General features: G+C 35.2%; 1 protein-coding gene across 3 annotated transcripts; it reads right to left on the bottom strand.

Annotated features, from left to right (window-relative positions):
• Positions 1-1,136: 1,136 nt before the first annotated feature.
• Positions 1,137-15,369, bottom strand: LOC142527592 (uncharacterized). Of its 3 annotated transcripts, none has more exons than XM_075632435.1 (11): positions 14,961-15,369; positions 13,907-13,950; positions 12,292-12,394; positions 11,853-11,985; positions 11,281-11,699; positions 10,992-11,174; positions 9,543-9,917; positions 4,841-5,139; positions 4,508-4,660; positions 2,347-2,838; positions 1,137-2,002 (listed from the first exon to the last, which is right to left on the bottom strand). In XM_075632435.1, the coding sequence occupies exons 1-11, from the start codon at positions 15,148-15,150 to the stop codon at positions 1,712-1,714; spliced, it is 2,682 nt and encodes an 893-aa protein (XP_075488550.1). In that variant the 5' UTR covers positions 15,151-15,369; the 3' UTR covers positions 1,137-1,711. The 3 variants fall into 3 exon arrangements, with proteins under 3 accessions (XP_075488550.1, XP_075488551.1, XP_075488552.1); XM_075632436.1 differs by having other exon boundaries at positions 2,347-2,832; positions 14,961-15,368; XM_075632437.1 differs by lacking the exon at positions 14,961-15,369 and adding an exon at positions 14,310-14,883.
• Between the last annotated feature and the right edge of the window lie 522 nt (positions 15,370-15,891).

The following is a 15,891-nucleotide window of genomic DNA, read 5'->3' as shown; positions in this document are numbered from 1 at the left end:
AGAATATGAAACTGAAATAAAGTAGGCAATGGTTGTTTCTGGATGTTCGGAGAATTTAATTACTCCTACGGCACCCCTTCTATCTCAAGGATGAGATATCCACTAAAAGACTTTGATCAAATACAAGAATTGTACTGACCCACTTCAGTTTGAACTTAACACTGCCAAAAACTGAAACTCTTAGTTTAACAGAATGTTCTCAGTGCGTAACTGATCTTAGCACTATCGAATTTCAACGATTATTACAACTTGCTAGTGAGCTCAAATTGTAGTCTTAACTGCTACGAATATATCAAGTAAGAGTGAGCTAAGATTTTGACAGAGTGACAGCAAGCTTTTCAATAGTGTTGACTCCCTCTTTTTCAGCTGTTCTTCTGTCATATTTATAAGCTTCTTTTCTCCAACGGTAACTTGAGATGAATTTAAATCTTTGTATCCGTTGATTTCTACTTGATTATTCCTTGGACATTGTTTGTTTCATTTATTGTGATGCGACGTCTTAATTGCTTTCGCCGAAATACGTTTTTCTAAGCTGTATTGATTGAAGTACTGCGTTGCAATCTTCTATGTCTCTTGACGGTTGAATGTTCTTTCCCGAGACATGTTCAGTTGAAATATGCTTAGCATACATCTGAATATATCAACTGATCACTCTTCTTTATTAGATCAATTGATTTCAATTGTTAAGTCCAGTTGCTGAGTTCAATTTACTCGATCAGTTGGTTCGTATTTTCAGTTGGTTCATATTTTGTCAAACGCCAGAATTTAGTTTCCAACATATTACATATTTCACCCTTACTTTTGACACCCACTTTCCATCTAATACCCACGTAATCAATCCAAACAACACAGGACTAAGTAAAAAATTGACAATAGAAAAACTCTCCTATTAACATTTTTATAGACAAAATAGATTTGTACTGGTTGATCAACATCTTGGGCTCAAGCGTTTCGAATTCAAAAGTTAATGGATCTTTGTGACATTTTTTACCAAAACAATGAAGCAAAAACCCTATTATAAAAATACAAAAAAAAAAAAGTAAATACCCCTAATTTAAATATTACATATAAAATATAGAAGAAGAAAATAGGATCCCACTCCGGTTTAGCCTCTGAAATAATGATCCATTACCAAGTACCCTTAAAACAACATTTATAACAACAATTGAAGCCAGTCACAACAGTTCTAAAACACTCTCCTTGCTATTGAAACATTAACTTTACAGATTGGAACAGAATAGGAGTTAGACAAAAAGGCAAGAGCTGAAACAGGGGGTCTCAAAACAAATGCAAGAAGGCCTAGAGACCTCAAATCAAGATCTATCCAATAACTCTTTTGAGTCTCAAGCTACCAATAATTCGTCAAGCAAAATGGAAAAAACGACGAGAACACAAGTTTTTAGCGCGCACCAACAAAATAGATGGAACAGATAAACGTGTTCCCGAATCTGTCCAAGGGATATATAAAACATTGATGAGACACAGGAAAGAGATGGCTTTGACATTCAGGCCCCAATTAACTAAAAAGTTGTCAGCAGTCATAGAGATCGCAAAAATATACCAACCAATTCACTGACCCCTTTTCAGGAATTTACACTCTGGTTTTGGCATTTTTTTGTATTCTTGATGTCCCTCAAATTATAAACTCCAGGAAATCCTGTAGGATATTAAGATTGGGATTTGTCACTGTTTCTAGAAACAGCCTTATTTCTCAACAGTTAGTAGGCCAGTTTAATTGTGTATGTTGTGGCTGCTGGTAAACATGTGCTGTTGGTCCAACAATATCGGCAGGACTAGTAATGGATTGAGGTTGCTGTAAAAGAGGGTGAACGGTTGCTGCTGTAATTGCTTGTGCAGGGTGGAAAATGCTGGTGAAGGTTCCAGGGCCAGGCTGTGTTGGGGCGAAAGCCAACTGACCTTGCGGAAGATTATAAAACGAACTAGCCTGCAAGTTTGAAATATCACGATTTGGGGTAGTAAACCATACACCTGAACCTTCAGTCTGCAGTTTAGTGAATAAAGCAACCATCAGCACATTCTTCAAGTACGCCAAGGAAAACAAGAGGAGAGCAAAAATTTATCCTTTAACTAGCTAGAAATAGCACATACAACTTCTGGCATGGAGGAGTTTTGTTATAAGCAATTGATTTTCGGCATTATTTGCTATACCAATTAACACAATCTGCTTAGTCCATTGATGTTTACCATTCAACAGTATAGAGTGTGAATGAAATAAACTATGAGAACAAAAATGAGCTCAAATTCCCATCATGAGAAACTTCTTGAAATACTTGGGAACAGCAACAATTTGAAATAACATGAGGCAACATACTGAAAGTAACAAACCTGTTGGCCACTGAGATAGATGTTTTCCTTGATTTGAGAAGCTGAAAGATCCTCATTAGCCATAGAACTAACAGCTGCACTGGACGAACTAGAAGTGTGGTTGGCCATCGAGTGATCATACGGTCCAAAGCTGCCAGGCATGCCAATTTGAGTTGAGCTTCCTGTATTAGATCCTTGCTTGTATTGAGAAACTGGATATTTGGCAGCTGTCCCTGGTGGAGTTGGATAAATATTGCCTGCCTGAGGCTGATGGGGAAATGCGCCATTGCTTAAGAACTGAAGAATTGCTTGATGTGGGACATAGAATGGGGAGAAATAGGGTCCATATGGAATGTAGTTTGGAGGATAATGGGGCATATGAATGCCTGTTGGTTGACGGAAGACAGGAAGAGGATGCTGGGCAGCAGTAACCGAGCTTTGCATAACCCCAGCAGCTTGAGTTACAAGTGGAGTTGGAGAACTAGACAATATGAAAGGGACACCACCCTGCAACTAAGATATGTCCAATAAGAACCAGTACAAGATTCTCAATTATTAAGAGAATTAAATTAACAGTTTGCAGGGTATGCCCATATCCACTTCAACAAAAATGAGTTTCTTGTGTTAATCAATCAATCTGCTTAAAGGACATTTAATAGATGAGTATATAGGGGAATAGTTTGATCCCAATAGGACATTTAACGACCAAAATCATTAAAAGAAACGTAGATATTTGCAATCTGGAAGAAGGGTAGGCATAATTGTCAAAAATCATCCTCATATTTATGAAACTGATGAAGTTTATAAATCAACATTAAGCAGTGGCACTGTAAATGTATTGTTTACAACTTGGCAAATAAATATGAACTAGTAGTATAAAACATTCAACTTTGTAAAAATGTACAGCAGCATACTCATGGATCCTCACAACGTGATTTACATTATTAACTAAGAAAATGCAAATATAAAAACAGTAGTTTCTAAAGATTGACAAAAAAATTAAAAAACCTCAGAATCCTAATTATGAATCTCAAGGCTATTCTGAGAGCCATAGGAAATATAGAGAGAACAGAATCTGGGAAAAGCAAGTTTAAAGTAAATTTTATGGAACAAACAAGGCTGATTCACATATAGGTTATTCTCCAGAAAGGACAAGGCATCTTACTACAGCAACATATAAATCCTTGGTGTTTAGCTTCAGATGATTTTTCAACCAAAATATTCAAAATATGGAGTCATTTTGTACCCTCAAAAGTCTTATATGCGAACATTTGCAAGACGATTTTGGTTTTAATTGTCATGGATGCTAATGCAAAAAATTTACTGTCATCTCCACATCCTTTTCTCATTAAGACAATTTATTATTCCCCTGCAATTTCAGGGAGATTTTTGTTTTCTTCTCCTTGTAACAGTTATGACTTGAGTCACTTGACAGAAAATTCTAATTCATTGTTATTGCTTCCAAACAATTCAGAATCACTCTATAAATTTGCGATAACACACCAGTGAACCTTAAATTTTCAAACTCTGTAAAATCTCAGCAACTCTCACTAGTGCCAAAATCAGAAAATAATACTTTTTATGTTTTAATCTCGAGAAACATTCATCCAATCATAACAATCTTAGAATCTTCGGACATACACAATTCACCTTTTCAAATTACAGATCCATAACAAAACAATTATCTGACAGAGCTTTATCAACCTGATCTCAAGAAACATTCATCTGCTCATAACAATCTTAAAATCTTCGGACATACATAATCCACCTTTTCAAATTACAGCTCCATAACGAAACAATTATCTAACAGAACTTTATCAACCTAAGAATTCCTTGGATTCTTATGTCAGCTGTGAATCTTCCAGGGGATTTTTAATGTCTTAAAATACAAAAATATTTTGACCAATATACTAGTATGCAACTGAATACATTGACAACATAAAAGACATATTGGGCGACAAACTTTCTTTGTACTGTGATTATTCAGGGAATTTAAAAGATTGGAAAGTGATTTAAGAAGCATATGATTTCCCACAGTGCAGCAAGAAAAATCAGGATCAGGGAAAAGAAGTTACTAGCTAATGCTTCTCTTATTCTTACGCCAATCAAGGTATGAGTTTTCCATATTTCACAGCATGAAAGGAAATGTATTGCAAATTACTGGAGTTTTAGAAAGCCAAACCTCTTGAGGAGACTGGGATGTCTGTACAGGGATTGCAGCACCTCCGGCATACTTGTTTGCTGTTACAGCTGGATTAAATGGTGAAATTCGACCATCGCTATCTACAGTAGAACGATAAATTTGACCATAGTAATTTGTCGGATCCAAAGGTTGCTGTACGAAATTAAATAATAATCAATAAAAATTTGCTACTAGCAGTTGAAAGTAAAGATTATAGATGCAAACCAAGTTTCAACACAGAGAAGGCACACCAAACTGCAAGTCATAGAGAAGAAATAAGACATTTACTATATAAATTGAACAAAGTTCAGCATATTGAGAAAAATATCATACAGCAAAGCCTGGAAGTCGAGGAACATCACGGGCTTGAGCATCAGAACTTTCCAAAGGTGAAACCTGGCTACTTATTACAGGTGGAATGAGACCAAAATTGTAGTTTGAAGAAGTATGGACAGCAGGACGCTCATGGTTTCCGGGGGCAACTTCCTGCTTGGACTTGCTATAATCAGGGAAAATCGAGGATGGGACTTCATCCTCACTAGATAAAAACTTTTCAGGTCCTTGAGATGGTGATTGGGGTTCGTCGGGGTACTTAATTTCCGAATCCTTCACAACTGTCACGGCATCCTGACATGCTTCAATCATGCAAGAAAGCACAATATCGACAAAGAAGACAAATGGTGAATTAGAAAATTAATCATCAATGAAAAGCCCTAAAACAAGGATGAAAAGTCTAAACGGAATCCTCCATTGGTCCCCGGTTATCAAGGCACCACTTTGAGCATTGATGAACACAGCTTACCAAAAGGACGGCAATAGCAGCAAGTCTAAGTGTGTACCATTGCATTGGAGTTAATGTGCTAATTGACGAGTTTCTGTTATTTTTCCTATTATACTAAGAGGTTACAAAGCACTAGTTAATTGCATGTATATTCCATTAAAAATCCAAAGATTTTCCATGTACTCAAAATTCTTAATAGCAAGTTATGGATGATCATTCATTATAATCTTAAATCCAACAAGTAATTCCTCTGAGTCCAATAGAGGGATAAAGATGCAAACAAAATGGGCATGAAATAATACATGCTTAGGGTACTAATCACGAGCTAACGCTATAGAAAGACTTGAACAAGCTATAAATTGGGTTTAACTCATAGTCATTTAGGGTATAAAGTGCACTAAAATGCTAGGGTACCTTGGAGCATGAGATGCAAGGCGAAGAGTACGTTTTATTGAAGTAAAGCGCATTGGACATAAATTTTAAAATTCAACATATATAAAGTAATTTATATTATAATATTACATAATTTAAATATTTTTCACAAAGATAGCAAATGATAAAAAAAAATCATTGAAGTAATACCAAAATTATTATCTAACTCAAGTCTTCCAAACTTTCCTTTCAAATTAAATAATATTCACTTATTCTGATTTCCGAATGCCAATAGTTCAAGTCAATACAAAAATACCTTAAATGGATTAAACACAATAAGATGGAGACAAAGATGTTAAGGAATTTGAAATGTATAATTGTGCACAAAACTGAGCACAACATAGGCAACATTTAAATTATTCTTGAGTTTTGACGCCATGCTTGCAAACAAAACTAATACCAGAATATGAACACAAGAAAGACTCGAATCAATATTAAAAACCATAGCTTGCTGCGATTCAACAACACAAACGAGATATGAGGCTAGATAGAACTTGCTGAGTTTTGGCAAATGAGATATTACCTTGATTGAACGTCAAGTGCAATGAGGAAACTCATAAAACGCCGTGTTGCACTGTCGCAGATAGAATTTGAGGAATGAGGGAGATGAAAAGTCATGCATGCAAGGTTTTTTTTATCATGGGCTTTGCTAATTGGACTTCAAAATTAGTTGGGCTTGAGTTAATTTTTATTTCACTACAAAATGGCAGCCCATTTCAAGAAAGCGCATCCTTTTGCGCCTCTCGGATGACTTGAGCGTAGGCAGAGGCATGCGCTTTAAGCGTGCTTATTTCAAGAGCTGCACCTGGGTAATAATAACTATGGTGACAAATGGTGCAGCCTTTTTCAAGTGTTTAAAGTCCTGTCGCCCAGGCGCAGCCAGGCGTACGCTTTTAACAACTATGGTTTAACTAATGGCTAAGAATTGGATATCCAAAGAAAATTTTAGCAGTAGAAACTGCAGAGTTTCTGAAGCCAAAAAAATACATTCCCAACAATTATGCATTCAGTTTGCAGGTACTCTTATTATTCAAGACATTATCCATCCCGCAGACAAATTTCCAGGTAGAAAAAGTGGAACAGCTAATCTAAAGGTCTACTCCAAAAGGAAAAGGATGATCAGTGAAGTACAGAAGTGTCCGGGTGGTTTGGATCATAGATATTAAATTGTTATGGGGAATGGGTTCCAAGGAAAACAAAAGCCTATGGCAGTGTTTGAATTTATTTTTTCTTTTCTAGGGAATTGCTTGGGATTGTGAGACATAAACTGGGAATTGTTTAAAATGATAAATTTTTGTTGTGCCGGTCAAATCATTAAAATGTTGTCTGATATATGTTGTTAAATATTATCTGCGTTAAAAATGAGAGAAATGCAGTACTTGAAAATTTAAAAATAGTATATTTGGTTACAATAAAATAAAATCATAGAATATTATTCAAAATTAATAAAACTAAAAATGGAATCATGATTATGTTGGAAAGTGTAAAAAAGGGCTAAAAGTTTTTCTAGAAAAAAGAATGCAAAAATGGGTTAAAATGTGTGTGCTTTCTTTTGGGGGGAGAATTCTTTTAAAAGATGAAATTTACAATTGAATCTCTTGCATTTTTTCCAATCTTGGAGTACACGGATGAAACAGTGAAAATTTGTTGATACAAACAACGCAAACAACGAGGATGTCATATGAGTGATTCAGCGTGCATAAAACTGCAGCCAATTTCAAAACAGATCTATATGAAAGAATGGTTGTCTAGACACATGGGAATTATTCGATGTACAGTGGAAAGGATTCTATTAAGTTAAGTGATGTGATGCATACTTTTTGAAACAAGATCTCATCAACAATTGCAAAAAACTTCTAAGATAAGACGAGTATCCATAAATAAAACCATTCACAAGTTTGGAGTATCAAGAGCGACACTGTATCCGTCAAAGTTCCAAAGCTCTATGGGAAGAAAATGCTAATTTTTAGAGGTGAGCAAAAACAAAACCGAACCAGAAACCAAACCAAAACACTCACTGGTTTGGTTTTTCTAACCCTCAAAATTTTCAGTTCTTAGTTTTTAACCAAGACGAAAGTTACGGCCAGGGGAAAAAGAAATTCCCATGTCCTTGCCACTTCTCACTTCCCACCCAGTAACTATCCAACGATCGGAAAACACACAACCATCTGACCTAAACCTAGAATTTCAAGGGTATAAATCTCGACCCTTGTTTATTTTTGGTTTATTGTCCTGTTCTCATAGTTTTATTCCATTCATTTAACGGTTTCTTTTCTTATCACTTGTATGTTTTAAAGTTTTAAGATTTAGGAATTAAGATTTGAGATGTACGGAAGGTTTAGTGGAGCTCAAAATTCCATGTCATTAGTTTGGGATCTGTGATTAAGAGATAGTTGTTACGTTTATCGTAATATCTATCAGTCAGCATCTTTTCATTTCAATTAAACCATTGGGTTTTGTTTCATTGTATTAGATGGCTGAGACTACTCCGAACGAACATGTTGCACACAAAGATACACTATTGGAGAGAGTGGAATTAAAATTGATGAATCTCCTTCCATTCCACAATTTTCATCAACAGGTAAACGAAAACCTAAGATACAACATTCAAGAGTTTGGGATCACTTTACTGAAATTATTGGATTTGATACCAACTTTCCTCGGGCTTGTTGTGATTATTGTTGTGCAACATATGCGTGTAAGAAATAAAATGGTACTTCAAGTATGTGGACTCATTTGAGTAACCAGTGTAAAATGTACCCCATGAGAAGTAAGACACCAGACGAAAAATTCTATCTTTTCAGTTAAAGCAAACGAAGATGACATAATATATGCTCTTTGGTCGTCTCTAGTTTTTGTGCAGATAAGTGTAGGAAATTAGTTGCTGAAATGATTATCATTGAAGAGTTGTCATTTCGATTTGTTGAGGGCGAGGGGGATTTCAAAAATTACGTAACGTGTTGCAACCAAGGTTTTCTGTTCCATTTCTCTTCACTGTTGCTAGAGATTGTGTTGAGATATTTGAATGAAAAGAACAAATGGCAAACCATGAATGTCAATGAATATACTGTTACGAAGGACTGAAATAGAATGAACATCGGAGATATATGTCTCAACTTTTTTGAAGTGCATATTTTTTGTTATTTCTTAACTGTAATGTTGAACTAATTCATTTTGAGAATTTATATTTTTGATGCAAAATTTGTGATGCCATTATAACACATTACAATAAATGATTTAATATACGTATGCATATTGATATTTATCCAGTCATAATTATAATAGCTAGTTTAGAAATTTTAAAATTATTTCCAAGAATAATCAAAATATTTTATTTAAAAAAAAAACAAAATCGATAATCCAAATCAAACCGAAACCTAGGTTTGATTTTTAATTAATAATGGCTTATAACTTCACATTTGAGGCGAGTTTTTATCATAAACCAAACCAATCTGATTTTGCTCACCCTAATAACTTTGACATTCAATTTTTAATGAAATCTGGAAAGATGCCCACATCTACCATATGACCTAAACATACAAGCCTCAGTCATCAAATTCAAAACCAATTCTCATTTAATTCCTTTTTAGTCTATCAGCTACATATGTGCCTAAGTTATCAGCATAACGACACCTACAAGCTGCAACACGTGAACTGAAGAAAATCTATTGACAAAAGTACATTCAATTACCCAAGACAGCCGTTTAAGACCTGGAAATATCTGACATTTAAAATTAGGACATAAAGAGCATCATAACACTGAATGAAGAACATGATGTGGAACAGATACTAAATCCAGATATTGAGGAGAAGAGAAGTACCTTGAAGGTAGCTCCTTCATAGATTTGATAGCCTCATAAGATTCAGAAAGAGGTTGACTTTTATCCTTTTCAGGCCCACCAATTTGGCTCTTATCTAAATTGTAGTTAGCATCAAAACTTCCAAAACGAAACCAGAGTTTTTCAGTTTCAGGAACATGTAGGTGGTTGGGTATAATAACATGTTGAACATCCGAAATGTGTGAATCCTCTAACTTCTTCTGTAGTTCCAGAGTAGCTTCTTTCGAACCAAGGGCGATAGGCATAGGCTGTGATTCGGGATAATTTTTAGAAACCTCAGATACAACAGTGGTTGCAGAAACCTGACCTATACTGGAAGAACTTGTTGACTTTGGTTTCCACTCTTTGCCAGCACCCACTGAGAAACCACACAGGAACACCATATAACTACTAGACATGCAATCTGTAACTATGCCCAATAAATTTGTGGATGCAACCCTTCAAGTATACCATCTTATGGAGATATTTGGTTGGGCTTATCATTTAAAACAAAATTAAAGCGGTTATTGAAAGAGTTTATAATTCGCTTGCTAAGAAGATTTGAAAACTGAGATGATATTTTGCTACTTCAATGAGCAATGTCGGATTCATGGATGCACTAGATATTTTCAAATTCAAAAGTTTATTCTTCGTGTGAATAAATTTAGGAATTGACATCATGCCAGTAATTGATTTTGAAAGGAATGAACGTTTATTTAGAAGATGACGAAAATGAACACTGCTCGTACGTCGAGCATCAGAAATGTATGTTGAAAAAACTAGCCAAACATGGCCATAGATTCCCAACTTGGTGACTTATTTGGCTTTCGCTATTTAAACACTTGATCCTAATGTAAAAGAATTCAGGCAATATAGTGTGAAGGGCAACCATCCTTACAACAGTGAAATAATAAGAGAACTAAAAGAACTTAAAAAATGCATGCAACACTCCAGGTGACATTTTAAATTTTTTAAAACCATTTACTATTTGATATTTTCCAAGGGAGCCAAGTCCATAAAATCTCATATCTAAAACAAAGACAGAAGTAATGTATGACTGTCAAATTTACAAACTACTGTAAGATGAATTTCTCTCAACTGCTACTCACTGGTCCTGTTGCAGGAGAGGAGCGTAACAACCTTTAATAAATATTAGTTGATCAAAATTCAACCTAGACCTAGGAGTACAGGAGTAAAGGAAACACAAATCTCAGTCACAATACCTATATAAGTCAGAAAGACCAAATATGAACAATCATGACACTGTGCAATGACTATTTTTAGGAACTGAAAACTGTCTATTCTGTTGAACAATGCAACTGCCACCGACGAAAATAGAAGCAATAATATATAAGAGAATTATTCCACAACAAATCTAATCCATAACAGAAATATTCCAGAACAAATCTAATCCATGACATTTTTTTATGTATTACACAAACACTTGTTGTACCTTTTTGTGGACCGATAATTTGAAACCTATTGTTGTAGTTAGACGCAGGTCTACTACTAACAGAAGATACACCCATAGTAGAATATCCAATCGGCAGAAACTCTACATGCTGATTTTTTCCAACCACATGAAGCTCATTTGTTATCTTTGGCTGCAGATTGGAGCTCCCAGAACCAGAAGCAGCTATTACAGTATTTCAAAATGAACAAATCCATCAGTAACTATCAATGGTATGCAATAAACTAATAATGTTTCATAAAAAATAGAAATAGGATCTCGATTAGCCTACAAGTTCCAGCAGACACGGAATTGATCTCAGTGTTAGTATCGGCGAGTACTTCATGAGTGTGGGGACTTCCTACTTCATGGCTAATAGAGCCAACGGCAGTTGGGAGTGGTAGATCTTGAGAACGAAACAGTACGGGATCAGAAGAACTGTTATAAGATCCAGCAGGTGACTGAGATGCAATAAGTGTAAAGTTTTTCAAACTCAGTTTCTGTTGCTGATGGATATCCTCAATTTCTGGATTACTGGCCTTTCTAACAGAATCAATGGGACTTGAGATTGGCAGGGGTCCTTCCAATTTATTTATGCTAGCATTTACAGCTACTTCGGACTGTTTAACACTCCCACTTGCAGAAGCATGAATCTCATGTGTACTCTGGGTAGTGATGCTAGATGGACCATTAGAGACATCAGTTTTTGGGCTGCCAAGAATGAAGATAATAACTATAAGAAAGCAATCAGGGGAAGAGCGAACATGCAAAGGTATGCGTTAGAATGGATATTAGAAGAGATTTGATAATTGTAAACAAAATAACATATATAGAAACCAGAGACAACTCAGAACCACCTATCACCTTGTAATAGAAATTGTTTCATTCTTTTTCATCTCAGGTGCAGTGCCCAACGGAGCCTTGCTCATTCCTTTCATTGACAGATGATAGGTAGCAATTTCCTTCACAGCAGCAGAACCTTTTCCACCATCAGCATCTGACAAGACGAAGAACACAAAATGTATGATTAAACAAGTGACATAAAAATATGATATTAAAGAACCAGCAGATTTAGGTTTCAGGTGAAATTTCCTAGAATATTATTTCCATTTTCTTTTTCTATTCGCTTGTTGGTGAAGCAGGCATGATTGTAATTATAAAACAAAATAAAAACCGATGGCTCTAAGACTGAATAGCATCCCAGTAGAATTAGACCACAAGGCCGGACATGTGACATGAAAGGCATAAACCACTTAATCTTCCAATCAAAGTGAATGGCAACTGCCCAGAAATAAATGCTCACCACGGGATGTGTATCGTGAAAAATAATTTCCTCGACTCCCTTTGTTTGCTCGTGCCTGGGTACCAGGCTTCCACCTCAACTCCGTAGGCTCCCTATTCGGATTCTGAAGAAAAGTAAATGACATGTAATTAAACCATTGCCAGCTTGATAGAGAAGTTGAAGTGAAACTTTAACATAATGGAAAAAGTGAGCCAGAAAACTTTTAGAAGTTATGAAACCATTAATGCAGTCAGTATGATTGATCTATGGAGAAAGAATCATGGCAGATGCAATAAAATAGAAATTAGCCCAACGCTTACCATCCTAATACATAAATTAAACACATTTTTATTTTTATTTCTAACAAAGTTGTAAATGGCGGGAGGCGGGGGCGGACCGCCTAGGCGGCTGAATTTTTTAGCAATTTTTTATAGGTATATACATAAAATCATGAGATGTAATTACAAATAATCATCATTTTTTATGTAAAATATGTAATTAAATAATGTTTATGCATAAAAAAAACTTCATACAATCTAGACAAAGTGCAAATAAATATATAAATGCAAATTAACAAGATAATTAAGGTGGTGGCTGATGGCGAGGGCGGCTGGAGGCGGTTTGAGTCAAGTGGTGGCTAATGGTGGAGGACAATTGAAACCAAAAATAAATACAAAACAATGAGAGGTGTTTTTATTATCTCCGGGGTTTTTAAAATTGATCGACTTTGACTGGTTTTTAAATTTATTTGACTGTCACGGTTGACTAGAATTTTAAAATCATTGACTGTCTCGATAGCCTGCTCGGCTGCCTCCATTGCCTACGCCGCTTGCTCACCCGCCTCGCCCATTAGACAGCCTTGGACCGCCTTAGACAAAGGCGGGGCAGTCGAGGCGGCCGCCTGGACCACCATTTAGAACACTAATTTATAATGAAGCATTTGTTTTGTTTCAATGTCTCCAACTTTTCTAGCAGAGTGAGACAAAGGTGTTAGGAAATTAAATTATGTTAAGGGCGCCACTTTCCAACTAAATTAAAATGTAACCATGCCAGGCAAGGCAAAAATTAAACAGATACAACAATATAAACAGCAGATTCACCTATTATACATAGATCATGGATAGGTACTAGAATATGAATATGAATATGAACTAAGAATAAGTTAAAGAGTAAGAAATCTTAGATTTATTCTTCAACAACCTTTTTGAATAGATCAAATCAAAAGGAGCCAATTATCAGTTATAGCTACAGAGTGCAATATAAAAGAGAACATCTTTGAATAGATTGATTTTTTTTCTAATTAGATAATTGAATGCGTAAAAAGAGTATTAATCAATTAGATGAAGATGAAGTATATAAAGGATACGCAAATATTTAGCTGAATACAGCTAATATAGCTAACCAAGCAATAAAAACGAAGTCACATTCAATCTTTAATAATCAGTTTCATGTACACTTAGCCTTTACGACTTTAATTTAATTCCTCTTTTTCTCCAAATTTGGACATAAAAAATTCGCTAAAGATGGAGTTTGATGCATAAAAGAAACTCTACCAAGTCTGAACAAATTCAGAATTCGGAGACTTGGGAAAATTATTTGACAAAGGTAAACTTCAAAGGGTAGAAGCAATCAATACCTCTTTTCTCCTATCGCGTTTTTTTTTCACCTCGTGGAAGGTATCTGTCAACAAATACGATATCAGCATGAGTATGAAAACAGTTATTAGCATGAATATGAAAACATTCAGCAGCACGCTTTGGAAAATAATCCACAAGAACAGTAAAATGGCCTTATAAGCTCTACTAGATATGCAGAGTATATTCAGATTTCTCCGAAACCACAATTTCACAAGCATTAATACAAATGAACTCAGAAGAAAATAACAAATAAATGACTTTCAAATTCAAGTTAAATGAGTAATGTTATCAGAACATGCATCATGGAAAATCTACACAGATTATTATAGCCACAAGACTCCGCTCTGCTTATCAAATAAGGAATCAAGGAAGTAACGTTAAAATCAGTCTGATGACTCTGACCATATAACACAGGTAGCAGAAAAGGAGTGCCTTTGTCTTGCCACTGAGGTCCTAGGACTTTGTACATCAAAATTCAAATTCCAGGATAAGAACACTTCAAGAGAACATCATGAGCCTTGATCTCACTTGACTGCAGCTGGACAGCGTTTCTAACTTAAACAGGTTACCTCACAGGGCCAAAAAAACTCATAAACCTGAGAAATATCGGATATTTAAACCAGCGTGAACCAAAGGACTGAAGCTTCACCCAGCCAGTAAAAACAAAAAACAAAAAACAAATTGCACCGCTAACAATGGAAAATGACAGCTTTTTGAGCGTAAAAGAACTAAATATTACTCGTCTCCATAATGAAGAGCTTATTTAGTAGTGCGGGGGAAAGAACCCGCATCCAGTGTCTAAAACCATTATCAATTTTTAGGTCCATTTTTTATTCTCTGACACCCATACAAAATCTACAACATGCACACAGAAAAGAAAAACAGAAACGTGAAGACATTCATAATCACGGACAAAAGCTGTAAGGAAACAGCAGATCAACGATTAAAGTAGTCTTTCTCATTGCCGCCACGGATCAAAAGCAGAACCCAGATCAAACACAATGTTACTAAACAAATAGAGCTAAGAAGAGAAGGAATTAAATAGGAAGTGACCGAGAAGCAGGAGTTTCTGCGTAGTCTCGTTGGGATCCATGGAGCATTCCTTGAGCACAGCATAAATCTCATCTTCGGTGTGATTCTTCCCAGTAATATCCTTTATATTCTCGATCGTCTCCTTAACACTGCTCGGAATCGAAACCCTAATAGCTCCCTTAACCCCACTGCTCATCTTCTTCTCCTCCATCCTCAATCCACCAAAAACTCAGTAAATCAATACAAATATATATATGTTAATACATATATAAATATATATGATTGAAGAATTGTGTTTAAAATCAATAATCAATGCAATAATAATGCAAGATTCTGTATGTATAGAGAGAGAAAGATGACGGGGGCTAGAGAGAGAGCGACTGTGTTTGTATTTGTGTGTGTATTTTGGGGACAGAGAAGACTGACGGGAAAGAAAAGGGTTTTTGTAATTTCATAAGATCTGTATGTATATGTATGTATGTATGTATGCTTTTTTATTATTATTGCAAAGATGACTCGAACCTATACTTAGGATAGGGTGAGATCAATCAACTGGGTTAAACCGGTCTAGCGATCTCACGAATTTTTATTTTTATCTGTGAGACTAGGTCAATCCTACCGATATTCACAATAAAAAATAATATTTTTTCATAGATGACCCAAATAAGATATTCGACCCAAAAAATTGATCTGTGAGACCGTCTTACAAAAATTTTTGTGTGTAAGTTATACGCTTCTAAATTCAAATATTTGATGCAAACTATGAAAAGTTCTTTAGATCATCCAAATCAAAACAGTAACTTATTTCCTTTTGTGTTTTTATTTTAACAAAATCATAATAGTAAAATTTGTTAGGAAGTGAAAATTAGGTTATATTTGTTGAAAATAAGCAAGTTAAATGTTAAAAATAAAAGTTGAATGTTGAAAATAAAAGTTGTAAATATTGAAAATT

Source organism: Primulina tabacum, chromosome 15 (genome assembly GCF_025594145.1).
Source record: "Primulina tabacum isolate GXHZ01 chromosome 15, ASM2559414v2, whole genome shotgun sequence".
NCBI lineage: Eukaryota > Viridiplantae > Streptophyta > Magnoliopsida > Lamiales > Gesneriaceae > Primulina > Primulina tabacum.
This window is presented reverse-complemented; position numbering and strand designations above follow the sequence as displayed.